Below are 27,419 nucleotides of genomic sequence, written 5' to 3'. Positions count from 1 at the left end.
AGTTGTATAAATAAAGCTTTTTATGGCTCCAGAGGGAGATGCATGAAATCTCATAAATTGCCTCAAGTGATGTCACTTGAGTCAGTGGTTGGGTGGAAGTGAACTACAAGTCTAAAAATAAAAACAATCCGAGGATGTGGAAAGAAGTGAGCTTACCAGACCTCTGTAGCCCGCTCCTCATCTCTGCTTGAGGTTAGCAGCCCGAGGCTACATTAGCCGCTACTAACACAACACACCAGAATCTCTGACAGAACTTTCAGCAGTTGAGTTGCATTGTGGGTAATGTAGGCGCCATGTTTTCACAAGGAGGAAGAATGTGTAGAATAAAAAATGATATCTCTGCTTCTGCTGCATCGATTTTGATACTTTTAAAAACTGTCAATTGTGAGTCTGATAATGTTATAGGAGTGCAAAGCTAAATCTTTTAAGCTGTGGCCTCTTGTTTTTACACATACAGCAGTGGGGTCTGTCAATGTCAACAAAACACAAGGGTTAAATCCTCATCAGTCCTGCTAAACATACAATCCAGCGAACTTCTCTTTTGACAAAGTAAGGTAACATGTGGGACCCATTTTCAGCTAAAAATTATAGGCCTGCCTTTACATTAGACCCCAAACTTGCAAGGGAGATGACTTACCCTGGTATTACATTACGGTATGCACAGTGGGAGAGCATTATAATGACGCTTTGGTTTATTGCAAAGTGGGAATAAAACCCCATCTAGGATATGCTTATAGGGGCCTTACAACAAACGGACACGTTGATTAACTGTTATTTTTACAGCCCGAAATTACAGACTGCGTGTAAAAAGATCCCCATGTCTGTCAGGAGGGGCTGTAATTGGGCTGGATGAGCTGCTGGTTAAAAAGCGCGCTGATGACGCCGCGGAGGAGGTTTAACCAACAGGACTTTCTCTTCTTCTTCTGGTCGGTTTCCTGTTGGACGCAGTTAGAGAGAGAAAGGGAGAGACGAAGGTTTCTAGCCAGATAACCCTCCTCATATATCCAGGACACTGCAGCTCTTTTTCAGACGCATCTTCAAGTCAAAGCTCCGGAGAGAAACCAGCTGTCAGTCCTGCTGCGCCCTGCACGGTCCTCCGCAAGGATCCACCGGCGGTTTGGGACTCCAAGAAACCGCATTTAAACCCACTGAACTGGGTGAGTAGCTTATTGATTTCACCTGAATGACAATGAAGGTTTTGTCTTGTGTCAGATTTCCTTGAAATGACAGATTTAAAAAAAAAAAGAAAAGAAACATTTTTATTTTTTTGTGACTGGGAGGAATTGTCTACTCAAAACGGAACAAATATACATTAAGTTTCAGACTGGGAGATTAAAAAGAGAATTTGTTTTATAACTTAACAGAATCATGGTTCAGATACACTTCTTTTATGAGAAATAACAAAAGTAACCCTGTAATAAAAATGGGGGTGGGGGGTGGGGGTGGGCATTAAAGGGACACCATAGGAGGTAAATACCAACCTGCTGTTGAATAGTATAGACATTCCCAATATTATGGGAATATTATGTAGACATAAGAGTTAAAATAGACCTTTAAGGTTAATAAAGTCATAATAAACCACAATGAATAGAACCAGAGACACTTTAAGGAGAGAATACAATCGATTTATTATTGAATCTTTATAGAAATATTCTAAAAATAATAGTTTTTCCTTCAGGATCCATTGAGGATTTTCTAGACTGACCAGGTGACCGGTGCAGACTAGTTCCACACACAGTATACGAAACACAAGACACTGCTTGCCCTCTCTGGCTGACGAATAATTGTTAATTTGGTTGGATAAAAGCTTGTATAGCCTTGAGGCCAAAGGCTTTATGAGTTGGTACAATAAGAAGTGAGGGATGCAGGAATCTCACAAAGAATGCTTTTAATGGCTCAGCGGCTGATTGTACTCAGGGTGAAGAATATCATTTGTACTGAGAGGATATCAGTGTGACTGGACAGCCTTTCAGTCAAATTAATCAAGTCAATTAATTGATTAGAAAGTTAATTGACAAGAATTTTTATAGCTGATTATTAATTCAAGTCATTTATCTAGCAAAAAAAGGCTCCCAGCCTCTCAAATGTGAGGAGCTGGTGGCTTTGACTGGGTTTTATTGCTTAGTATGACCTTCTTTAACACCAGTATTCAAAGTATGTGTTGACTTTAACTTTATGTGTACTGTGTTCAGTAGTTGTTTAGTGGCTGCTTTGCTAAAGAGCAGTTTTATTGAAACCATGCTTTCTTCTTTAGGGGAACTTGATTTGAAGAGTTTCATTGCAAAACACTGATTTGTATCCAAACTAAAGAAGGACAAGCTGATGTTTATTACTCATACATTTAAGGTCATTTTTAATTAGGCTACAGTACTGATGAAATGGTGAGTCAATTAATGGATTTGTTGATGGACATAAAATAAACTGACAGCAATTTTGGCATTCAAATTCAAATTCAATTCAAAAGGGGCTTTATTGGCATGGACAGATGTTTATCAAAACAAATGTGAAATGAAAACAACAACAAAAATGTTCAAAAACCGAAGAATTGGGATTTTGCTGTTAGAAATAATGTATCAGTCATATTCAACGTGTCATTTCAAGGCCTTTATCAAGCAAAAATGTCAAGAATTTTCTCAAAAGAGATGCTACTTTGCTCTGTTTTAGATCATGGTGAACTGAATATCTTTGGGTTTTGGACCATTGGTTGGACAATACAAGCCATTTAAAGTTGCCACCTTGGGCTTTGGAAACTTGTAATGGCATTTTGACAATTTTCTGACATTTTTTTGGACTAAACGTTAATTGATTAATAGAAAAAAACAGTTAGCAGATTAATTGGTAATGAAAATAATCATTTGGGCAGCCCTAGTCATCAGGTGGGTGTCTGTGCAGAGATACTGAGATGTAAATGAATGCTGTTGGACAGTCCTAGATTACCACCACCCAGGGACGATGACACCATTAAGACACAATCATCCCTCTGACTTCCTACCTGTTCGCTGTGGGGTGTTCATGGCTGCAGGGTAACTTCACTCACTGCCGGGGCATTTGGTTGTTTGGCAGCTCCAGCCAACCCCCTTCTTTCTCTCTCTCTCTCTCTCTCTCTCTCTCTCTCTCTCTCTCTCTCTCTCTCTCTCTCTCAGGGGGGCATGAAACCCCCATTTGCCCTAAAAAAACCCCAAACAAACAGCCTCTCCATATGCAACAAAGGAAACATTTTTAGCTCAGTTAAGGAATTAAGTGAAGAGATGGAGGGAAAATGATAAGGCTGGTGTTCACAAAAAGTGTTGGTCACAAAAAGCTTTTTATTAAAAAGTATTGATGAAGATTTTCAACATATTATTAGGCCTTAATATACATGCTTGTGTTATCTTGGAATGTGAAATCCACATAACTTCACTTTTAGTGACTTTAGAGCTGCAACTAACTAACTTAATTTGGCGATTATTTTCTCTATTAATCATAATCAAGTCCATAAAATATCAGAAAATAGTGAAAAATGTCCATCACTATTTCCAGAAGTCCATGATGACATCTTAAAATGTCTTGTTTTGTGCGACCAACAGTCCAAAACTCAAAGATATTCAGTTTACTATCATAGAAGACTAAAGAAAACCAACATATATTACAATGTGAGACACTGAAGCCAGTAAATGTTTTGGCATTTTTACTTAAAAACTGTCAGCCAAAACTGAGGCTGATACTTTTGTTTTTTATTGTTTTGTGTTTACTGTTGTTGGATCAGATAAGAAGAGGTTTTGCTCAGAGGCCCCTTTCAATCTTTTCAATCCTGTTGTATATTTTGGCTTGTGTCTCATATCAATTACAGTTTACGCTCTTGTTATGTTGGCTTGTTTCCCGAAAAAGTTGCTCAATGTGTAATAGCCTCTATTAGTCACAGTAACTCTGTTAGGATGTTTTTTTCCAGGGAACAATGAAGATGCTCCTGCTTCTGGTAATCCTTCAGCTGCTCTTGGCTCCAGCGCTCATGGTAAACTCCCAGTGGATCCACTGAAAATGAACACACACTGATAAGAAACAATGAAAGCTGCATACAAAGTCACCACCGAAACCTGAGACATCAGTCTGTTTTTAGAAACTTAGATCAGTGCAGTTTATACGCTATTTCAGGTGTAATGTAGAGCTGCAGCGATTAGCTGAATAATCGATAGTTTATCAACAGAAATGTAATTAATTATTTTGATAATTCATCATTTAAAAATGTAATGGTTACAGTTTCTAAAATGTGAGGGTTTGCTGCCTTTCCTTTTTCTTAACATTATTGTCAACTGAATATATATTTGGATTTTGGACTCTTGGGTGGATGAAACAAGACATTTAATAATAATGGCCATTTTTCATTGTTTTCTGATGTTTTATAGACCTAATGATTAATCGATTAATCTAGAAAATAATCAGATACTAAGATTGGCTCCAGCCCCCGTGACCTTCTAAAGGTATAGCTAATGAATGGATGGATGGATAATCGAAGAATAATCAATTATAACTGTAAAAACGTAATAAGTTGCAGCCCTAGTGTAATGCCTACGTTATGTAAAACTTAAATCCAACATTACATATTGTGTACACAACATAATGATAAGTATAATGGCAACTGGTGTATAAAACTGTAAGCTGAAACATAGTATATTTCCCTTTTAAATAGAGAGTTGGTGCCAAAGAAATGTTTCGTGTTGTACAAAATGTAATAAGGGTCAACGCAAAAACCCTCAAGACTCTCTCATTTCAAAAAGGGCATAACTCACTAAAATATTTATTTTCCCGATCCTTGTAAAATGTGTGATTTCTCTGTGATGTTTAGATAAGTGATAAGTTTTGTTTCCTTATTTATAACATTAAGAGATATTTCATTTGCTCTAAGCATTCCGTGCGATCACCATAGAAAATACATGTGTATAATAGTATAATATGTTAGATATGGTTGACAAAACAATCTCAAATCAAGGTCCATTTGGCAGCTGCACTTGAGCTTTCAATTGTATCACACAATCTTCTTCAGCAAATCGAGTTTGCCCAGTTGTCATGGAATTGTAATTTTCATTTTTCTGAGCACTTTAGTAATTTCTCGTCCATGTTGGCTTAAAAATAGAGTTTCAGAGTTTATTCTTGACCTTGAAAACAGTTGCTGCTTCTGAGGCAAAGAATGAACTCAATGAGATTTGGTTTGAAAGCAAAGAAAACACTTGAGTTAATGTTGTGATGTAGTGTATAAACTGCTGTCTTGTGTCCAGGTTCCCGGTGTGGATCGCTGGGACTCGTGGGGTCCTTATGGAGAATGCAGCCGCAGCTGTGGCAGCGGTGTGACCATGAGAACCAGACGCTGTATCACCCACAGGTATGTCTCCTGCCTATATTTATCTATTTTTAATGCACCTACATATATACATAAACATGCCTGCACTCATGTATAAACACTCACAGTCAGCCTCTCTTTGACAAACTCAGCTCATTTTGAGTCCGTGAATACACACTCAGGTTTTTTTCTCCTGTGTGAATAAAGCTAATTGTGAGGTTCATGGGCACAGACTATCTTGATTGTAAAAGAATGCCTTGAAGTCATGAGGACGTGGGATTGTCTTACATCCAAAACAGGGAGGGGCCCTTTAGCATTAAAAGGACTTCTCTTTGCTGGGTGTTGCCTGTTGGCTGCTGAAGAGGATCGGATGGGGAGTGAACATTTATATCTTACCCTTTTTGGTTGAAAAAAGCTTCAGAAGTGGTTTAAGAAAATCTTCTTCCTTTGCTGCACATGTGTTTTGGTTTTTTAAAGTATCATTTCTTTAAATATGGTCTTCTGTCCATTTTTAGCTGCTTCTCTTCATATGTGACCAAACGGGAAGTGAGGAGTGATAAAGTCATGCTTGCTGTTGTTGCCAGCTTACAATGTAAATGTTCTATTCATAGCTCGTATTGCTGGAATCCAGCCGGCATGTAGCCTCATGTAACACATAAAGTGATCTGTAGTCATGAGGTAGGAAGTGGTGTGTTCAAGTCAAAATCCTGCTTAAGTAAAAGTATGAAATAATTAGCAGCCAAATCTACCCAAAGTATCAAAAGCAAAAGTACTCGTTCTGCAGAAAGGTGGCCCCTGTGACTGATATATTATTATATATGACATTATTAGATTATTAGTACTGATGCATCAATGTATAAGCAGCATTTTACTGTTGTAGCTGGGCGAGTTGTAGCTAGTTTTAACTACTTTATATACAGTTTAGTGGTTTAATACAGTTGTTCTCAACATAGGTGGCGGACCCCTCCACTGGGTCACAAGTTAAATCTGAAACTTTTCTTTAATCTTTGTTTCTTTGTGAACTATTGTATACTTTTACCTCTTTGGGCCTTGAACAGTTATTTAAATGAAACCATCTGAGAAGTTTAGAGGAGAAATGTCTCTTTGGTGGAACTGCTAACAAATAAACACAGATTTTTTAGTAAGGGGTCACAAGCCAAAAAGGTTAGGAGCCACTGGTTTAGTCTTTAAAAATATGTTATGTTTTATAAAATGATCATATGCTTTTTTAATCTGTAAAGTAAGCAGTCACTACAGATGTCATATGAATGTAGTGCAGTAAAACGTACAATATTTCCCTTTTGAAATGTAGTTGAGTAGAAATATAAAGTAGCATAAAATGGAAATACTCCAGCAAAGTACAAGTACCTCAAAATTGTACTTAAGTACAGTACTTAACCTCCCATCAAAGGTCGCTGCTGTTGTGATTTCTTCCTGAACCTCCAGTCTGACGTGATATACATGTGATCTGCAACAGTCAAAAAAGTAATCTTTCATTCATCAGCTGCATTTTCTGTGTTTACAGTCTTTCTGGGCATAATGTGCTCGACTGAATGTAGATGTGCCTCAGTAATTGAGCAACTCTGAGGGATGTCAATAATAAGTTGTTTCTTTTAACATGTCCAAACTCAAATTCACTTGTTTTAATATTTTGTTGCATCTCTGTGAAGGCAAACTGTCTGTCAGTGAGTCTGTTTCCAGTGAGTCAGTGAGTGTGTTTCCAGTGAGTCAGTGAGTGTGTTTCCCGTCTTTAGCTGAATGATGAATAACAGGGAAGACGTCCTGCCCACTGCTACCTAGTTGGATGAACTCTGTCATATCTTGTCTGCCAGGTTTGCCAGAATCACACCTTTAAATACTATGATTAGACAGCTGTTGACTCATTGTGTGCTTTACAGGAACTCCCATTTTGCCCAACATTCATTTTAGTATAGAATTTCCTGACATCCATCCAAAGGACTCACACTTCAAAGTGTTGCAAGTGGCATTAGGGTTGTCATTTTATCAGTCTTGGGTTATAATCTATTTTTATTTTGTGTGATCAATAATCTTGCGTTTATAACCATCACTTTTTCCACCTTTCTGTTATGTGTCAAGTCCTGTTTGATGCTCCAAATGTTTATTTTCCTTTTCCCAGGTGAAAAGTTGAAGGCTGGATGCTATCACAGATTGTTTGGACATGTTTTAGTTTTGGTGGGCTGGCAGGAGCGTGTCTTGTTTTTAGGCTTAAGGGCAGGTACTTTTGGAGGTGACTTATTCATGAGTTATCAGTATGGCTGGAAGGGAAGGTGGCAAAACACTCTGCTGTCTTACCGCCGTGTGCTCAGATGTATGTGCCACTTTTGGGCTCAACAGTGATGATGTAGAGGCTTCTCCTGTTGCTGAGAGCTTTTTTTTTTTTTTTACAGGCACAGATTAAAGAGGAGTGCTGCTTAATGTCAGAGCTTGTTATTTCTGCACAGACAGTCTGTATTTGCATACGTGTGTTGCAGCCTCACCTAGTCATTAGCTGTTTCTGCGTCATAAAGTTTTTAATGAAACTTTAGTCACAAAAGATGCAAAAGCAGATTTTTACAGCACCGATAAGGCTAATGAAAACACATATTTGTGGCTTAAAGGGACACTCCCCTGATTTTACACATGAATTTCAGTTTACTCATCATGAGGAGTTTCTACTCAGCATGTAAAAACAGTTGTGTAATGTCTTCTGTGGTTCTGGAGGAGCTTTCCAAAGTCTGAAAAAATAACCCTGCCAATGGCATCATGGTTAGCTTTTACACTATGGGAAATGCGGGATCCAGTGTTTCTGGAGCTTTTAGGGACTAAAAGTCAGGATATCTCGGCCTCTGCTGCTTCACCTTTGACCATCCTTTTTTAAATATGTCTCTAACAGACTTTATTCGAAGTGCAATACGAAATCACTGGAGTACCCCTTTAAAACTGAGTGGATTAATATCTCATGTAAGGCTTATTTGACTCAGACCATCAGCTCTTGTAGCTTCACAAAGATATAACAGATAAGACATCACAGATTACTTTTCTTCTCGGTTCAACTTAGAGAGAAACTACTTCGTTTCTGGGTTTTAAGAAGATAATGTGGAAAATTCTGTCTCCACACAAGGTCAAGCATCAGGGTTAATCTATAAAAAACATCACTTCTCATACCGATGCTTTTTCTACATACAGGACTGATGGAGGACATAACTGTGTGGGACCAGACAAGTCTTACCGCTCCTGCAACATCCAGGTGAACTAACACATCTTAAGCTCTCTTCTCTTTGACATTTTATATGTAAGGGTTCTGTGTCATTTTATAATCAGTGTATGGCCTATAAACATGCTTATGCCTTTGATAAATCCATAACCTAACCTGTCAAAAAAGATGAATGACAACTAACATTAAAGTAAATTAAAGTATCATCTGTAAGGATTGTGTTTCTTCCTTAATTAAATAAACCAGATATATTATTTTTGACTATCTCTGTTTATAGGATGTTTCCCTTTCTTTTAAACCTGTGTTTCTGCTAAATTGTCCTTTGACGTCTGCGCTGCCTCTCATTGTTCCACTCAGGACTGTCCGGAGGGATCCAAGGATTTCCGTGAAGAGCAGTGCTCCCAGTTTGATGGAACTGACTTCCACGGGAAACGCTACAAGTGGCTCCCATATTATGGAGGTCAGAAGCAAAGTAAAAGTAGTAGTATTTGTGGATTTGCAAGACCATATAATGGGCTTCAAAAACCTGCTAAGATACACATACATATACTAAGGTTCTACAACTGTAACATAGGTAAATTGAGGTCAAATGGGGAAATTAAGTGAGAGAACTTACCTTTATTATAAAATGAAACTCATCTCTCTGACAGCTGAGAACCCCTGTGAGCTGAACTGCATGCCAAGAGGAGAAAACTTTTTTTATCGTCACCGCAGCTCTGTGGTTGATGGTACACCCTGTCACCCTGGACGCAGGGATGTTTGTGTGGATGGAGTCTGCAAGGTAGGCTTCACAGAAAATGAACACACACGAGATTAGATGAAATGTACAAAAAAAGGAGGTGAAGAACTGAGAGGTGATAAAATCAGGAAAGCAGAGAGCTTTTTAAAAACAAAACAAAAATACAACCAATCACCTAATTTGTGTTAGAGATTTGATCCAATGACAGGTCATCTGTAATTTTTCAGTAAATCAAAGTCACAGGAATAATATATCTCAGAGGTTCAGATCACACAAACTCCTGGTTTGCAGCATCACTTCATTAATCAGAGTGTACACAGTCAGAGGATTAGTTTCACTATGTGGCAATGTCAAACACTTATTATCACAGCAACTTTTTACTCATGAAACACGTCCTCTATTTAACCTCTGTCATCATGTCTCTATTCACAGACTTTTTTTCACTTATTTAACCTTCAGCTCCCTCTCACAGAAACATTCACAGATTTTCCTTACACCTTGTTAAAGCAGGTCTTGTATAGGTTTGGCCCCTGACACGGCTTTTCTGTGATTGGACTTTTGCCTTTTGAGGGTTTATGTAGCAATGTTGACTCAGCACTTGTTGAACTTTTTTTGTGCAAATGATATTTTTGGGCTGATATTCCTTGCCGGGCTACGTCTCTCTTAAAAAAATGTAAATGGAATAACACTGGTAAGAAAAGGCAGTGGTGGAAGAAGTACTCATATAACTAAAAGTAGCAATACTACTCGGTAAAAAACTCTGTTACAAGTAAAAATCTTACATTCAAGATTTCACTTAAGTAAAAATACAAAAGTATTAACAGCAAAATGTATTTAAAATACCTCAAAATTGTACTTAAGTACAGTACTTGAGTAAATGTACTTAGTTACTTTCCACCACTGGGTAAAGGTGAATTATACATTGGATAGCCATTTCCCTGCTGTGTATATTATCATTACAATACTTACGAGGGTTCGGCTGTTTTTGACAGCTAATGCTGTAATTCAATATATTAAATGGAATTGACAATTTTCTTGTACACAGCCCTTCTAGTAAGTATTTCTCAATTTTTTTTTACATTGTTGGGATGAAAAACCATCAAAACAGCCTTTAGGTCATCACTGGCCACTAAAACTCCAATAAAACTCTGATGTTTTAGACTCTAAAGAGGAATGAAAGACAAATTAAATTCTTAGGAGACACAACACATGCAAACATGGTTTTGCAAAAAGTTTGGAGAATCTGCGTTCAGGGAGGAACCTCTGTGATAAATGCAGCAGACAACATAAATTACTTTGAAAAAAGGCCAATATCAACCCCATATCTCTGTAAGGAAATATCAGTGCTTATGAAATGTTTTTTCCTTCTTCAGCGTCTGGGCTGTGACAACATGTTGGAGTCTCCTCAGCAGGAAGACCCCTGCCTGCAGTGTGGGGGTAGCGGACAGTCCTGCTACAGTGTCAAGAACAGCTTCTCTGTACGCGACCTGCCAACTGGTACGCTGCACATTTTTAACTTTTTAACACACCAGAAAGCTTGAAGAGAAATGTCAGAGGTGTAGATTTTTCTTCAGTCTGAGTTTGTGGCATTTTATAGTCTGTATGTGAGAAAGGAGTTATGTCTCATTTTCATCTCAGGCTACAACCAGATGTTCATCATCCCTGTTGGAGCCACCACCATCAGCATCAGAGAAACAGTGGCCACACGCAACTACATTGGTGAGTTTTAGTTTGACATATTTCGAAAACAGACTAGTAGAGCATCAGAAGAAATAATGTACAGCTTGTACATAATTCTGTAGTATGTTTGATTGTATTCTGTACAATGACTGTAACCTCTATGCATGGCCAGCTATCAAGAACCTGCGTGGTGAGTACTACCTCAATGGCCACTGGGTAATTGAGTTTTCCAGGGCAACACCTATTGCTGGAACTATGCTGTACTACCAGCGAGGAGCTGAGGGTGACAACGTCCCTGAAACCATCATCGGCCGCGGCCCTACCACTGAACCCCTTGTTGTTGAGGTAAGATTGAACATATACTGAGATAGCTTTTTACTTTCATACTGTTAGTACTAGTACATACTGTTTATTTTCTTTGTCTTACAATTATTGAACTGCAAATCTTTCTTTAAAGTAGCTATAATCGATATTTTCATAATAACAAAGGACCATGATAGTGATGAAGCCACAGAGAATTATCTCCTGACTCTGCAGTTCCTCTCAGCTCTACAGAGCTTTGTACCATCTTTTAACTCTTTGTTTTGATTTTCTGGCTTGCAACTTTACTGTTTTGGTTCTCTCTCATTGCTCAAATAACATAGTGTTTGCCCACAGCAGGCAGCGGTTTTCAGCAAAAATTTTTTTTAAAAACCACATCATGCTCAGCACCAAACAGAATACAGACAAAGTTAGTAACTAGCTGGTGAAGATAGTGGAGCATTTAGCAGCTAAAGAGCCAAATATTTCTCTCAGGAGTTTGTGGAGAACAAAACAGAGCTAAAAATAGAGTAAATATTGGACTCACTGTTGCCAGGTGGACACACCTAAAGTTGCTCTGTGTCTGCTGGATGTTTTAACAGGCAACTAAGATTTCACCATATGAACTTGTTTAGCTTGCTTCAGCTAGTTTACTGCCCCCAAGTGGCCAAAAAGTTGCTGGTTTAACTCAAATCTCTTAAGCCGTTAAGCGTTAATGTCATGTAAAGGCTACGACAGACTGAGCAACATAATGATAACTTTGATTTACTGAGCATTGCCATGTTACGTTTGTCCTGCGGGTGGCACTAGACGAAAGGTCTTTTGATGAACTCAAATGTGTTTTAAGTTATTTTATTGTGATATATTTATTAAATTGTTAGATATCATTTCAGAGCAGTTAGGGAGTCACCCAAAGCATAAGGATTCAACCTCTAGGGACCATGCATATCAACAGCACATTTCAGGGAAAACTGACCGTCTTAAAATACATTGTCATGGACAAAAGTGGTGGTTAAGGAGAATGTTTCACAGCGTTGATGGCATTAGAGGAAAGGTCGAGCAGTCAGAAAAACAGAGGGAGTCATCCTCCAAGGAACAGGAATCTGGCCTTTAGTCGCTGAATGATCTCAATCTTTGTAAATTTAATCTTTATGTACAACCATCTCCTCTCAGCTGATCAGCCAGGAGCCAAACCAAGGAGTGGAGTATGAATTTTATCTCCCTAATGGACGCTCCAGAGAGGGCTACTATTGGAGTTTTGGATCCTGGTCTGCCTGCAGCAGAGAGTGTGGATCAGGTCAGTCTCAGAAAAACACAGTCAACAATTTAAAAATGCCTGAATGCAGATCAGTACTTGTTTATTAAAGCTTTTTTTAATCCTGCTTCCTGGAAAATTAAACAAGTCAGTTCTCATTCTGTTCCTTCACAAGGCTACCAGTCTCGTTTGGTCTTCTGCACCATTGATAATGAGGCCTACCCTGACTATCTCTGTGCATCTCTGCCGAGGCCACAAACCAACCGTACATGCAACCCCCAAACATGCCCACAGATTCGCAGGTAAATTACAGTCAAATTTCACTGGTAAAATGTGTTATTTCAGTAGACTTTGGCAGGACTTTCTAAGGTCAACAGCATCCAGAGTTTATTTTTGTTCCATTGTAATTGAATGGAGTGAGTTGTTTGTGCTCATAAATTTGCTTGAGTGCAAATAACATCTTTCAGAGCAGCTTTTTGACTGGTGTGTTATGACTGTCTGAAAGGATGGCGTACCAGTATCCACCACAGTTGTGGAGATCCTCAGAAAAACCCAGAGCCTATGTATTCAGGTAACCCAGGGTCTGTAGTCGTAGTGAAGTTTTAGGTGACTGCAAACACAGGGGGAGATCTGAATCATTAAGACATTATTTTCTCTGATTGTTGATTTCCTGAGCATGCACAATTGTTTTTAGTAATTGTAAAAAATAAAATAAAATTAAAATAGTCAAAAAAGAATTCAGAAATGTAATAAATGTTGATTGAAATGTCCGTCACAAACTCTCCCCCTTCAGATGTGTTTGACTCTAGCATCTGTGTTTAGTGCAATGCCTGTTCCTCCATGTGGGGTGAGAATGAAGGCGTGGGGCAACTGTCCAGCTCAGAGATCTCCTTTCAACCTTTTAATGTTCCTCATTTGTCTTGGATACACTTCACGTCTCTCTCCAAGGGGGCTGAGCAGTGATTTGATGCCAGATTTCCATCAAAGACATCCTCCTTCTTTAACGTCCCAACCTGTGGCCCCTGTATCTGATCCCTGAGCTGGGCTGCTGCCTGATTGCTTTAGCAAACTGTAAATCGCTCTGTCCCTGTCCATTAGTGTAGCTGGTGTGTTGTGAGGTGTTTGTAGGTTAAAAGTCGTCATGCAGGGGGTGTTGGGGACATCTGAATTGGACACAGCAACAGTGGTGTGGTAATAAAGAGCCAGGGCTTCAGTCAGTGACTCTCTGGTATTTCCTGCTTCTTTTCTTTGATGCTGCTGCTGCTCAGAAACCTGAGATGTTTATGAAGCTTGGGTGGCTCTAACTGCACCCTCATTATCCTTCAATTGAAAGATAAACTGCATGGAAGACCAGAAACAATATATGTGTGCTAAAGTTGGGCCAGAGATTTGGGAGATAAAATGTGAGCTTGCTGGTCATAGTTTCTGTTTTCAGTCTATTCAAACTAACCAGGAGGAGAAAAATACTTTCTGTCTTTCAGCTCTGAGTGACTGGTGGCTGGGCCTCTGGATTTTCTTTAACACTGCAGTCTCTAAAAGGATGTGTTGTTATTAACATAATCATGTGTCTAGTAGTTCAGTAGTTTTTTTCAGTAGCTGTGTTGTTAAAACGATGCATCCTTTTATAAGCATTTCATTTGAAGGGTTTCATTCCAAAACACTGATATGTATCTGAACTAAAGAATGGTTAGCAGTAGTTTATTACTGATATATTGATATTCAATTGAAACCATTAGTCATTTAATCGATTTGTTGTAAAACAAATCAACACAAATTTTGGTAATCAATTCATCATTTAAAGTTGTTTATGAAGCAAAAATGCCAAACATTATCTGGTTCCAGCTTCTAAAATGTTTTGTAGTTGCTGCTTTTCTCTGTTTTGGAATCATTGTAAATGAATTGTCTTTGGGTTTTTGACTGTTGGTCAGACAAAACAAGCCAGCAATCTGTCAATCTGGGAAAATGTGATGGACATTTTCAATGGCCAGAAATACAAAGAGGGGCTTCAACAGAAAACCTTCTCCCCTAATTGAGATTCTCTAGATACCCCAGATTTTAAAATGCCCATATCATATCGTATTTGTTGTTCAGAAATTCTTGCCTCTCAGAGAAAGTGTCAGATTAAAATGCAAGCACTAAATCCTAACAGCGGTGAGCAAACATTTTATCCAGAGAAAACTCTCTCTTGTCTCTTTGGTATGTTTTTGACCAGACAAGGACTTTTTTTTTAATTTTGGAATGAAACTCTCTTCATTTTCTCTGTACTACATTTCCTGACTTGTACTTCCTGTCCCCCAACCCCCCGCGCGGGGTTTCCCAGCTGGAGAACCGGTGAGTGGAATACCTGCTCGGTTACCTGCGGTGGAGGCTCTCAGGTGCGCAGAGTGGAGTGCATCTCCCATGATGCCTCAGGCCCCCATGTGGTGGAGGATGCCATTTGTGCCGCCTATGCCGAGGCACCACCCACTCTGCAGACCTGCAACATGCACAAGTGTGCAGAGTATCGTGCGACTAGATGGAGCGCGGTGAGTGAACTACCAGACTGTAGGTGACCACAGAGAGGTGAAACTGATTTGGGCCAGAAACAAGATTAATGAGCTATATCAAATGATGGTGCAAAATCTGCACTGCTGTGTATTTATACTTAATACAACAATACTACATTTATTAGCACATTTAGCTTAGCATAACTAGCTTGACTCTTGTATCCAACTGGAGTGAAAAATATTCTGTGTGCTGCAAAATAAACAAACATTTTTAACTAACTTATTAAGTTGTGACTTAATGAAAAAGGTTAAGATTAATATATAAAAATGAACCCAATAACAAATGTGTCATTCGAGACAAGCAATGCGATGTGTGACTTTGTTACTATCTTTTTTTTTGGCAGAAGAAAAGATTGTAAACATCTTGTAAACAGGTCAAAAATCTTATTTAATTAGCAGACAAAATATCCTTGAGTTCAGCTGGAAAGAAGAACTTTTGTAAAATTTGAAATTGTCTTCAAAACAGCAGTAAGGTGTTAAACGTTAAGGGCTTTTTCAAAGTTTGTCTTGTATTTATCTACGAGGTAGAACAGATGCTTAGCTCTGTGACTTGAATGTAATCATCAATGCAAAAGTCTTAGATGTAAAACCAAGATTACATGAGAAGCACACACTGAAGCTAGAAAAGTCCTATAAGCCTTAAAGCACAACACTAGATTGCAAGTTAGGGACATATTTGAATAGCGAGTGCATTGGATAGAATTACAGACTCTTAAGAAACACAAGCTGCAGATTTTAGTCCAGATTTGTCTTAATTTGTCTGACATAAACTATGGTTTTAAGTTTAGCTTAAATAACATTTTCCTCACTTTTTTCTTTTATTGCACTTATAATAATTATACCATACAATATAACTTTAAGGCTTCAACATTCAAGAGTAGGTGTAATCTGTGTTATAAAATCTGTGCTTGTGTTTGCAGTGCTCGGTGACCTGTGGTTCAGGTGAACAGACCCGGGAAGTCACCTGTGTTGGTTCAGGAGGAATGAGGCTGGAGGAAACATCCTGCAGCACTTTGCTCCGCCCGACTGCGGTCCGACCCTGTGAGATGGCGGCCTGCCTGAAACAGATCAGCTGGCACGTTGGAGAGTGGGGACTGGTGAGCGGGATGCGGGGACACTTATGTGCCGTTATTGTGGCTGAATGTGAAGAATCATGTCATCATTTCTGTGGTGCCGTTTTTCCTGTCAGACCATCTGTGCTTTCAGTTCGACAGTTTTCATCAGTTACAATCTCTCTCCATTTTCCTCCAGTGCTCTAAGAGCTGTGGCTCCGGCTCACGAGAGCGGCAGGTGATCTGCTCAGACCAAGAGAGGAACCTGTACCCTGTGGACCAATGTAACGCCCACCCCAAACCCTCCACAGTGGAGCGCTGCAACACCCAGCCCTGCTACAGCCCACAGGGTGAGCACATGCACATGAGCTCCTAAATTAGGCCTCTTGCTCCTGCAACATATATTGTCATGCTCTACTGTTGTTTTTTCTTTTATACTGTATTGCAAGAGAATTTCCAATTGCTTACACTGCACAATTTTGCATTCTTGCAGTGTTATGTATAAATATTTTTGCTGTCCTTCACATGACATTTTAATGAGACTAAATGTTTATTTCACTGCTCTACACACCAGGCCCCTGCAACTCTATCTTTAGAAAAATCCTAAAATACACTTAGCAATTTAGGTTTTCTGTTTGTAAATGATTTCTGGAGTAAAGAATAAATGTCTGAGTCATTAAGAACAAGTTAGCATGAGCATCAGTAGCCACACTGGCTGAATATAGTCACCTGCTGAAAATTCATCAATAAAAAGTCAGTCACTGTCGGTCTTCACCAAGATAATTTAACCCCTCACCTACATTGTATAGTGAGCTCTCATTGTTTTGTGTTTGTTCTACCTGCTCTTTGTGCAGGGGTTCCCAGCATTCAGGACCCTCGAGGACACGAAAACACACAGACTGTTTTCCAGCCCTATGTGCCAGACCACGCAACAGGTTGGACTCTATCTCAAAGTATATCTGTCGATTAATGGCGTCTCCTGGTTATAGTATCATACATTTTTCTATGAAACTAAAGATATGTGTTCACAGCCAAAATGTTTTCTGTATAAGGTGAAGATATACCATTTTAGCCACTAGTTCCTCAGAAAGTCAAGAATAATTGAATTAACACAGAGAAAAAACTGAGAAAAGAGTCTGACTGTGGCTTAAGATGCATCAACTGATTTGTGTTCCACTTTCTAAAATTAGTTTATGAAGGGTTATTAACTTGGAGTTAACTGCTTTATTATTGATTAAAATAATTAATGATCACCATTAATAATGAACACTTTTGGTTCGCCAAGTTGAGAAAAATCATTTTGGCTGGTATATAGTCTCCTCCAGCATATCTGGCCCCCCTGCTGATATAACTCCTGTCACTTTGTTCCCCATCCTGCCCCTGTCCCAGCACTAATTATCGAGGGCTGATTGACATGTTTTCAGGGGTCCATGGGCACCGTCAACCTGATTAAAATATTTCCGAAGCACTGAAGTGTGCAAGTGCTGGCTGTGGTGTTTTTGGCATGTTCTGGCATTCTGCAGCACCGTCCCAGTAGTCAGGAATTTCCAGTCTGAGGTCTTGTGTGTGTTCATTCCCTGTGAGATTGTTTATTCTGATTGTTGGAACTACTTGTCCCAATTCATTCTCCACTGTTCCCTGCTTTAAATTTCCATAAACAAATCGTTTGGTAATGTAAATTTGGTTAATTATATGAATGTGTTTTGTAGCAGTTCTTTTCTTATTTGCATTCTTTTGTGTTTCAGCTTCCTGTGAAGACTGTGTGGCCTCAAGCACAATAGCTTAGACTCTTTTGTAAATTTCTAAAGCGATGTGTGAACTTCTCTATTGCTTGTCTATTTAAAACACCATGAACTGTGGGGTCTAGTCTGCATATGTGTGAATTCTTCCCCCGCTTGGTTTCATCGTAGCTCGCAGGCCGGAGACGGATCTGACCCAGACGAACACAGTCCACGACCCTCACAGCTCTGCCCCAGCCCTCCACTGCAGCCAGTCCTATTATGGCTGTTGCCCAGATGGACGCACTTCAGCCGGGGGCCCCCAGGGTCTGGGCTGCCCACGGGCCCCAACTCCTAGTCCTGTCCAGCCATCCTGCATTCAGACCAGGTATCCAGCTCCAACCTGTCATTACACTGTGGTTGAAGTTTTATATGGAGTCTGTTTTAGAGTCTTTGTCTGGGTGTCACTTTTATGGCTGTGTGACCACTCTAACCAGAGATTGTTTCGCATTACGCATGACCACAGTAACTACCACTAAATGACCAGACGGAGGCTGAGGTTTTCTTAGAAATGTCAAAGTAGCACATTTTTGTTATTTTTGGCACAAACTTTCAGTACAAAGTGTTTTATTGTTTATACCTGCTCCCTTCTTGTTCTGTGTGTCAGTTATGGCTGCTGCCAGGACGGAGTGACGGCTGCTCAGGGCCCCAACAAGGAGGGCTGTGTGGAGTATGTTGCCCCTGCACCCACTGTAAGCAAAACACAAACTCGTCTATATATGATATGGGAGACAGTGGTGAAAGTTTACTGACCAGATCGATCATAAAAAAAAGATATTTGCTTGTAAGAGACAGAATGAAACCTGCACAGAATGAAACCTTAAAAAACAGATATCAGAAACATCAGTAGAAAATGTTTGTAATATGTAAATCTTTTGTGGGCATGGACAATTTTTCATTGTTGATTACAATTTTTTGCATATTATTTTCATCGTCATTATTATTGTTTTTTATGGCAATTACAGGGAATAGCACTTCATATGAGGGAACCCCCAAACTCCAGCTAGTGCCAGCTAATAAACATCAATGACAAAAAAGCATAATACACAACAAAGAAACTATATGAAAAAGAGTAAATTGAAGAGGAACATTAAAGCTTTAAATTACATTTTTAAAACCACCTTTCCTCTACTCTGTCATGTCATGTTTCCTCAGGCTGCTTCTTCACTTCCCACTGAGAATGCAGTACAGTGCCGTACCACCACCTATGGGTGTTGTTATGACCGCACCACACCTGCTGGAGGACCCAACGGGGAGGGCTGCCCCAACCCACCCAACCACAGTAAGAGATTGAAAAGTTGCATATACATTATTACACATTAATCTCAGTTTTTTGTGTTCTTTAACTCCCACTTGTGAAGAGAAGTTTTTCCTCCCTCTTGGTCATCAACTATCATTAATTCACATGTGGATCTGTCCAGTACAACCACAGTCTTTTGCTTTTGGCCACTTAGAAGCTCTACTGCCAGTGATCAAGGGCTGTGCCCACAGGAAATAGTGTAAGCAGGGGAAAATATACATTTCTCACTTTTCCTGCCCAAATATCCCCAAATGATCTTGAGTAGTCTTGGTTGTGCCAAGGAAACTTAACAGATTATAATCGGAGATGTGGAGAACTAGAGAACTGTTATCTGTCTAGAGTCTGTCAGGTCATGGGCTTAGATTCAATATCTATTTGTTAAAAACTTAAAAGTTTAGAAAAATGAAAAAAGAAATTCCTTCCTCAAAGTTTTCAATGCTTGGATAAAATAGAAATAGAAGTTCATTCTTGACCTTAAAAGTAGTAGTATGACAAAAGAATCCCAATTCAAGGTCCCCATACTGGCTTTTTCAGGAGCCAGTAAATTTTATCACACAGTCTTCCTCAGAGGATGATCAACTGAGCAAACTCTATCTATTGATGAAGACCATGTGATACAGTTGAAAGTGCAGAAAAGCTAAACTTTCATAGCCTGGAGACTCCATGTTGGTAACTTCTCCTGCTCTCTTTCTTTGCTGTAGTTGAGCGCTCTATCTGCTCCCTGCCTCGTGCTGCCGGCTCCTGCAGCAACTGGATATTACGCTACCACTACGACGTCATCACCTCCAAGTGTGTGCACTTCTGGTACGGAAGTTGCCACGGTAACAGCAACAACTTCATGACCCGGGCTGAGTGCCAGAGGGTGTGCCAGGTGCCTGCACCGAGCCAGCAGGGCCCGGTCTCGGAATCTGCCCCTGGAAGGACCACATCTGGAGGAGGCACCGCATCTGGAGGAGGATCTAGAGCAGGTGGATCCACCTCTGGAGGATCAACAGGTGGGGGGTCACGCAACATGGGGAGGATCTTCACAGTCCAGGGAGGCTCGACCAGCAGCTCCAGCAGACAGGCCACAAGTGCCGCCACACATGCCCATAGAGGTAGAGTCCATCTGCGTGGCCGCCGGCCTTCCTCTGCTACTGCTGCACAGCACACCGGCCCAGCAGCGAGGTAAGACCCTGAAGACCCAGGGAGCACAGCGAAAACCTCACTCCCTGCCCCAGCCCCTCCTCCCCTGGCCTCATAATGCTGTTAACAGCCTTTCTACCCCTGCTGAAGGAGCCCCAATCCCCTCAGCCCCTGAGTGTGAGTAGGACCAAAGAGTGAGCTGAAGGAGACTGAAACACCACCCACAGACAAATCATATGCATCATTCACTTACCCCCAAAATATCATGATGAAATGTTAAAGTTGTTTATAATTGTGTCATGTATCCAAATATTCCCAGCCTGCACAGTCCTACCAGTCCTACACGACAACTTTTTGTAAACCAGATCCAGAATTAAGTACAAACATTCTCAATAATACCACAAAAAGTCAATAAATGAAGGATACCAGTTCACACGATTCAAACAAACTGAAATGTCTTCAGTAGAATTTTGCAATTACTAATGAAGCATCTATAATTGTAAAACACAAGAGAAATCAAAGACTAAATAAATAGTCAATTCTGCCTTCTTTTCCAAGCTTTTGAGACAAAATTAACTAACTTAAAGAGTAACTTAATACCCAGTGAAAATCTTGTTTTTGCTGACCTCTGGTGGTTTAACTCCTCACCTTGCTGCAGTGATGTAGAAGTGTACTTCAGGGTGTGCCAGTACATCATGACATCACTGTTAGCGTGGAAGCTGTGGTCAGAAGTGAAACACAACTGAAACGTTTTAACCAGAGAGGGCAGTAAAATAGCCTGGTGTTGAGCTACACTTAAAGACATTTTATTAAACAACCCATTTTTGAATATCTATACAACAGAATATTTCAAGCTTTATTTTATGCAACATGCTCTTTACAGTATGTAGACACACATTATTCTTGTGATGCTAAGATAATCTAAACCCTTGATTTGTAAAATACACCACAGCTATGCTACTGTACTTCCAGCTCCACAGACTCTCGCTCTCACGCTTGCCCAAGTAGCAACACCTCGTTTCTTCCTTTAACCTCGACAAAATGTCTGGAGAAGTTGACAACCTCACAACGATCCTAAACGGACAGCTCCTCTGTTTAATGCTTCGGGGACTTTTCACTGTCTGTCTAGGGTTAATGTTTGTCGTCTTGTGCTTATTTGTCCCTGCTACCTCACTGTGTCAGTCACCACCACCTTTGGGCTTTGTGTTGTGTCACCTTAATGTCATTAGATCAAACTAATAAAGGTTCTGCTGTGATGCTTTGTCTGTCGTATGTGTGTAGTCACTAAACCTTGTCTTTCTCCACATTACATCTGTGTAGTTGTGTGTATTAGCTACATGATAGGTTTTAGCTTTCTTCGGGGGACATTGCTAGTCAACTTCTTGCTGGGAACTTACTTTGGGTTTTTTTCTGGTGTAAGGAAAATTGCCCTTTGTCTCTGTGTCAGCATCACCTTTGATTTTTAACATTTGTTGATTTGTAATGCACAGAATTTGCTGTTTACTGGGTGAAGGTTGCATTGTTTGTCTCTTCACTTTTATATGTTGCATGGGCCATTTGTGTGCCAAAGCTGGGTTTCTTCTCTGTCTTTTCTTTCGGAGCTTTCTCTGATAAACCTCTGAAGCCAGGTTGTGGGCGATCTTTATGCTCGCTTTGGTGACTACTAATAAAAGTACCAACAGTAGAGCATAAAGTGACTCTTTCATCCTCTTCCTCCCTTCAATCTTCTCTTTCTTTGTTTTCCAACTTTCTCCTGATCCTCCTTCCTTGTTTTCCTCCTTTCCTTCTTTCCTTCTATCCTTGTATCCCCTCCTGTTTCCTCAGTTTGACCCTGGGAGAAGTGACCATCGATAAGACCGACCCCTCGACAGTGGAAGCTTTAGTTGGTCAGACAGTTGTGCTGCCCTGCAGAGTCAGCCCGCGGCCGTCCTCCACTGTCATTGTCGAGTGGAGAAGAGATGGCATCCCTCTGTCTACTCACAGGTCAGTAGAAACACACACACACACTCAGTGGCTTAATATACGTTTAATTTAGCTTTCTGTCAATGTTTGTGATTATTCTCTACCTCTTTACTTGTATTTTCTTTAGGCATCACCAGCAGCCCAGTGGTTCCCTTTTAGTTGGTCCTCTCACTAAGTTAGACTCTGGTTGGTTCTTGTGCGTGGCTACTCGAGAACAGGAGAGAGACCACCGCTACATATACCTGTCTGTCACAGGTAATGCAGTTCATCTCTATCAAATAATTTAATGTATTTAAAAAAAAACACAGTAGATTCATTGTACAATAATTCCTTGTACAATGAGACCAAAAATAAGCAGTCTGTCCCTGCAGTATGGAAGTCATTTGCTTGTGCCCCTTTTACTAATTTGGTTTAATTTTGATTTTGGTGATTTAAAGATTTTTTCCTTTAAAATTATTGTGGAATTTTTAGCCATGATAGCAGCGTGGCTGTATAGCGATGGCAATGTCAGTCTGTCTGTCGGTTGGTTGGTCCACAACTTTGGTCTAATATCTCAACAAAGATGGATTGTCATGAAATTTTGCACAGACATTCAAGGTCCCCAGAGGATGAATCCTACTGACTTTGGTGATCTCCTGACTCTCAACAACTATTGGATGGATGGCCATGAAATTTGGTACAGATATTCATAGTGCAGAGGATGAACTGTGGTGATCCCCTGACTTTTCCTCTGGCGCTGCCATCAGGTCAAGATTTTGATTGTTTTGTCGCCTCTGACAAAATACCTGCAAAACTAATTACATTCCCATCAGCCTCAGCTGTACATTGAGTTTAGTGCTAATTAGCAAATGTTAGCCTACTAACAAGCTAAACTAAGATGGTGAACATAGTAAATATTGTACCTGCTAAATATCCGCATGTTAGCATTGTCTTGTTGGCATGTTAGCATGTTGATGTTAACATTTCGCTCAAAGCACCGCTGTGCTCTGGACTCTTTGCCTTGATCTTTCCAAATATATGTTTGTTTTTAAATATGAGCAAAGAATATTTTTGTCAACATTTTGTTAGCCTTAATTTTATCATTCCTTATTATTGAAATATATATACATTTTTGATTTTATATCTACAAATTAAAAACATGCATGGATATAAACAGAGTCTAGATTGTCCAGTAAGTTCCACATAGTATATCTTTCGAGATCGGAGCACTCTAAGAAAGCTTTTGAGAAAAAAACTTTCACCCGGTGTGCAATCGGCTAATTGGAGCCAGATTCGGTCAAAACCTTAATTTGACCGACTTTAACCCCAATTAGTCCGTCACACGAAAATCATAGATGATGTCATACGCTGTGTAAGAATATGCTGACCTTGAAAAGTTAGCCGGTTTTTATGCATGATGTGTTAATGTGACATTATTTAAGTTAATTATGACAGGAGCATTCACCCAAACGTGTGTGTCTCATAGAGGGATCATCTCAGCTGACTCCTACCTCATTGCCCAGAGATGGACCTTTCCCTCGGTAAGAACAATCTCTCTTTCTCTCCAGACAGTTGAAGATTATAGATACAGAACACCAGAAGACGTGGACAAAATCGGTTAACCTTTATATTATGCAGTCTTTCCATTGTCCTCTCTAATGTATATTAAATGTGTCAAGCTGTAAATGATGAAACGGTCACTGACGTCAGCTTTCTGTTTCTGTAATTTCTCTCAGGTTCAGTATCGAGCGGTCAAGCTCATCTTTTCTGGAAATGCGAGCAGGACAAACTGCCAGACTTCCCTGCAGGATTGTCCCTCCCTCAGCACTTCAGTCTGTCAACATTCAGTGGACTAAAAATGGACAGACCCTCAGTGACGCCAGGTAATTATCATACTGCTCTACTAATTAATGTACAGTATATCTGGCTGTGAAGGAATTGTCAAAATCTAGAGAAAAGCAAAAGTCAATTTTTGTGATGTGCAAGGTATTCTATTTGGCAAGGAAATTATTTTGTAACCAGAAAAATTACAACTAGGTTGTAATATATGTCCACTAACCGTAAGTTACTCTGGTTGGGCTTCAATTAAACGGCAAAATGTTCAAAGTATTACACAGTAAAAACACAGTAATTCCAACGCAATGCAATTATAATCCTTAAAGATCCCCTCCAGACACGTTTTAAGAAATATAAAATAAAATTGCCTTCATTCACATTTTCTCTCCCTCATTAAAAATTGCAAAATCTATGAATATGCAAATATTTTCAAAAGTTAAGTAGTTTACTTACTACTAGACACAAGGTGTCTCCTACTTCACTGAAAAGTCCAACTGTAAAGGTTACCCTTCGTGTTCTGGTCAGCAGTGTGAACAGGTGTCTTGACTTACTGCTGTGTTGCAGGTATACCAAACACTCAGATGGCACGCTGATCGTCGGCTCTCTGAAGTCCGAGGACTCTGGTGTCTACACATGTACAGCCTCCACTCAGCAGCAGCTGGAGCAGAGGCAGCTGCAGCTTCGAGTCCAAGGTGAGTTTTGTTCATGTCTTTGCCATCATGCTTAACACAGAACATGCAGTTGTTAACATGCTGTGTGTTCATTATGATTGCCAGACTTCTGTTGATGTTGTAATTTCACTTAATCACCAGCAGAGGTCAGTATTTCCGAATGTCATGAAGATAGACTGTGTTTGACGTTCAATTCCTGTGAGGGATGTCCACAATCATTTAGTGTGAACTTAAGGAAGGAATTTTTGGTTGAAATAAAACACCATCATTTCCTGGTTTTATTGTCCAGCGGACCTGAAGATCACCATAGCTCCTAATAACATCCAGGTGTCTGAAGGCAGCACAGCTCTGCTTCCCTGTGTGGTGTCAGGAGACAACGTCAATATAGGCTGGTCCAGGTAATTATTTGTGTGATCAAGCTCAAGTATTTATCCTTAGACCTGATAATGAATGGATGCTTAATTTTGGGCCCAAGAATAATCCGGACAGCACTTACAGAGTTTGGTTTCAAAGTAAGATATCTAACAATTTTAAAAGTGACACACAAAAAAATAATGATACTTTTTAAGGACAGCAGTTAACTTTAAAGGGTCATCTTTTTATTTGAAAGATATTCAGGTGATATTTGTCTTCCAAAATAAAAAAGTGAATTGGAAATTAACTTTTCTTTTGAATGAAAAAACCCCAAACTTTTTATATGTTTCATTTGTTTTCATAGACATTTACATGATCACAAAGTTCATAACTCATAAATCCAATAATGAACATAAGATAGGAGAAGCTTGAACTTGAAAAAAATCATATTGTCTTCTGTGGAGTTACTCAAAAGGAAAATCTAAAATGCTTTATAAGAACATTATAAGATAAAACTGGAATTTTTACATACAAAAACATGACTTTTATAAGGTAGAAGCAGTCTTTTTTTTTAGTTTAGGTTGACGTGAACCGATTTTTGTAAATAGCACACGTAAATATTAATTCAAAGCATCTATCAAACAACAGGAGAAAAGAAGGTTCACAAAGCTAATGGGCCATAACTGGCTTTTCACGTTATCCTCTTTCACTACAGAAATGGTGTACCAGTGCGTCCAGACGGTCGTAACATCCTGATGTCTTCTGACGGCAGCCTGATCCTGAATAACGTAAAGCCTTCAGATGAGGGCACTTACACCTGTAACGCTTACACTGGCATCTACTCTGTGAGCGCCACGGCTGAAGTTAGAGTCACTAAAGACACACAACAAGGTGAGAATAATAATCTAACTCAGCCATCCTGATGCTTTTATCTACCCATTTGCTGTATAGTACACATTTAAAACAATTGTCTTCAGCTTTCATATCTGGATAAGAATTAGTTTTAGCTTTTGGTTTATCAGAAAAGAGAAAAACTGTTTGAACTATGATTTCAAATTGAGCAGTACTAAGTTTAGAAAATGGCAGCAAGTACAAAAATTGGTCATAGTAAAAAAATAAATATATAAGGCCTAGCATGATAATGAGACTGAACTGCCATTTCGTTTGACTTCATTATTCTGACTACTACTATTTAAATCGCTGAAATAGAAGATGTGGGCAGCTAATGAAACCGATGTTTTCAGTGATGTTGGAACAAAAAAGAAATCTTTTTCAGACAATACAACATAGAAAAACTCAGTTCTGTGCCATGCAGGTGAACAAACAAGCAGAAAGAAAGTGTAAAAGTCTGGCATTGTGATTCACGTAGCTTGATGTAGACATTTCAAGATTAATTTACTTTTATTGAACACACAATGTTTTGTGTATTGAACTGATTTTATGAGGCACAAAAAAAAAGAAGCTAAATAGGACTGTCTTTCAACTCTGCTGTTGCAGGTGTTGATGTGCCGCCAGAATGCATGGACCAGCCTGAGCTTGCCAACTGCGAGCTGATAGTTTACGCCCGACTTTGCTCCAACTCGTACTACTCCAGTTTCTGCTGTGCCAGCTGTACCAGGCATTCGCAGATGAATGACAGGTTTGGTCAGCTAGGCTAAAGCTGCATAGGGTTTAAAAACTCTGGGATGTGTGGGAGAGGGGACAGGGGACAGGGGAGGGGAGTTTTGGAGGAATGCATTTTGAATACCTTCCAGCACTGAACTTCTGCAATTGCCAAAAGGACTCAAAACACTCATATCTGACTAGGTTGTGCAGAATCACAATTCAAGAATGCAATGAAAAAGGGACTGATTACTATAGATGTAGTTAAATCTGTGAACCAGAAGTTCAGGGAGTCTGTTTGTACACTGCTGCATTAAACACTAAATATGGAAACATTAAATACGGACCTTAAAATTGAACGTGCCATGTAAACCTGTAAAGTCTGTTGAATGTGATGAAGTAAAAGTCAAACTTTCTTTGTCGTTTTTACTCTGCCACGTCTTTAAAATAAGTTATTTACTCACTGGACCTTACTGCACATGTTCTCTGTTTTCTAGAGAATTATTTTTACTTTCAGGTCATTAAAAGGATTTAACATGTAAATCCAGTAAAACCCTTCACTTGTGAAATTATTCCATCTCTGTTGTACTGTTTTGACCACTGGTCTTTTTTTTTAAATCAAAATTTTGGCATTTCACTGATAAAAGGGTTGTATTTTCTCTTTGTATTGCTTATTTTTATGTAATTATTTGATAATAAAATTGATATTTTG

The 27,419-nt window shown here is 39.5% G+C and overlaps 1 protein-coding gene across 1 annotated transcript; it reads left to right on the top strand.

Annotated features, from left to right (window-relative positions):
* Positions 1 to 888: 888 nt before the first annotated feature.
* Positions 889 to 27,419, top strand: paplna (papilin a, proteoglycan-like sulfated glycoprotein). Its single transcript, XM_044167503.1, has 27 exons — positions 889 to 1,157; positions 3,929 to 3,991; positions 5,253 to 5,356; positions 8,501 to 8,561; positions 8,886 to 8,988; positions 9,179 to 9,309; positions 10,641 to 10,764; positions 10,906 to 10,986; positions 11,120 to 11,292; positions 12,421 to 12,544; positions 12,678 to 12,804; positions 14,823 to 15,027; positions 15,969 to 16,145; positions 16,300 to 16,450; positions 16,955 to 17,035; positions 18,011 to 18,206; positions 18,486 to 18,570; positions 19,034 to 19,160; positions 19,880 to 20,345; positions 22,128 to 22,286; positions 22,393 to 22,520; positions 23,731 to 23,785; positions 23,981 to 24,127; positions 24,645 to 24,772; positions 25,041 to 25,149; positions 25,821 to 25,996; positions 26,603 to 27,419. Exons 2-27 carry the CDS (start codon positions 3,935 to 3,937, stop codon positions 26,761 to 26,763), a joined length of 3,636 nt encoding a protein of 1,211 aa, XP_044023438.1. The 5' UTR covers positions 889 to 1,157; positions 3,929 to 3,934; the 3' UTR covers positions 26,764 to 27,419.

The sequence above is a fragment of the Siniperca chuatsi genome, linkage group LG15, assembly GCF_020085105.1.
Source record: "Siniperca chuatsi isolate FFG_IHB_CAS linkage group LG15, ASM2008510v1, whole genome shotgun sequence".
NCBI classification, from domain to species: domain Eukaryota; kingdom Metazoa; phylum Chordata; class Actinopteri; order Centrarchiformes; family Sinipercidae; genus Siniperca; species Siniperca chuatsi.
The sequence above is the reverse complement of the archived record's forward strand: the minus strand, read 5'-3'. Positions and strand labels throughout refer to the sequence as shown.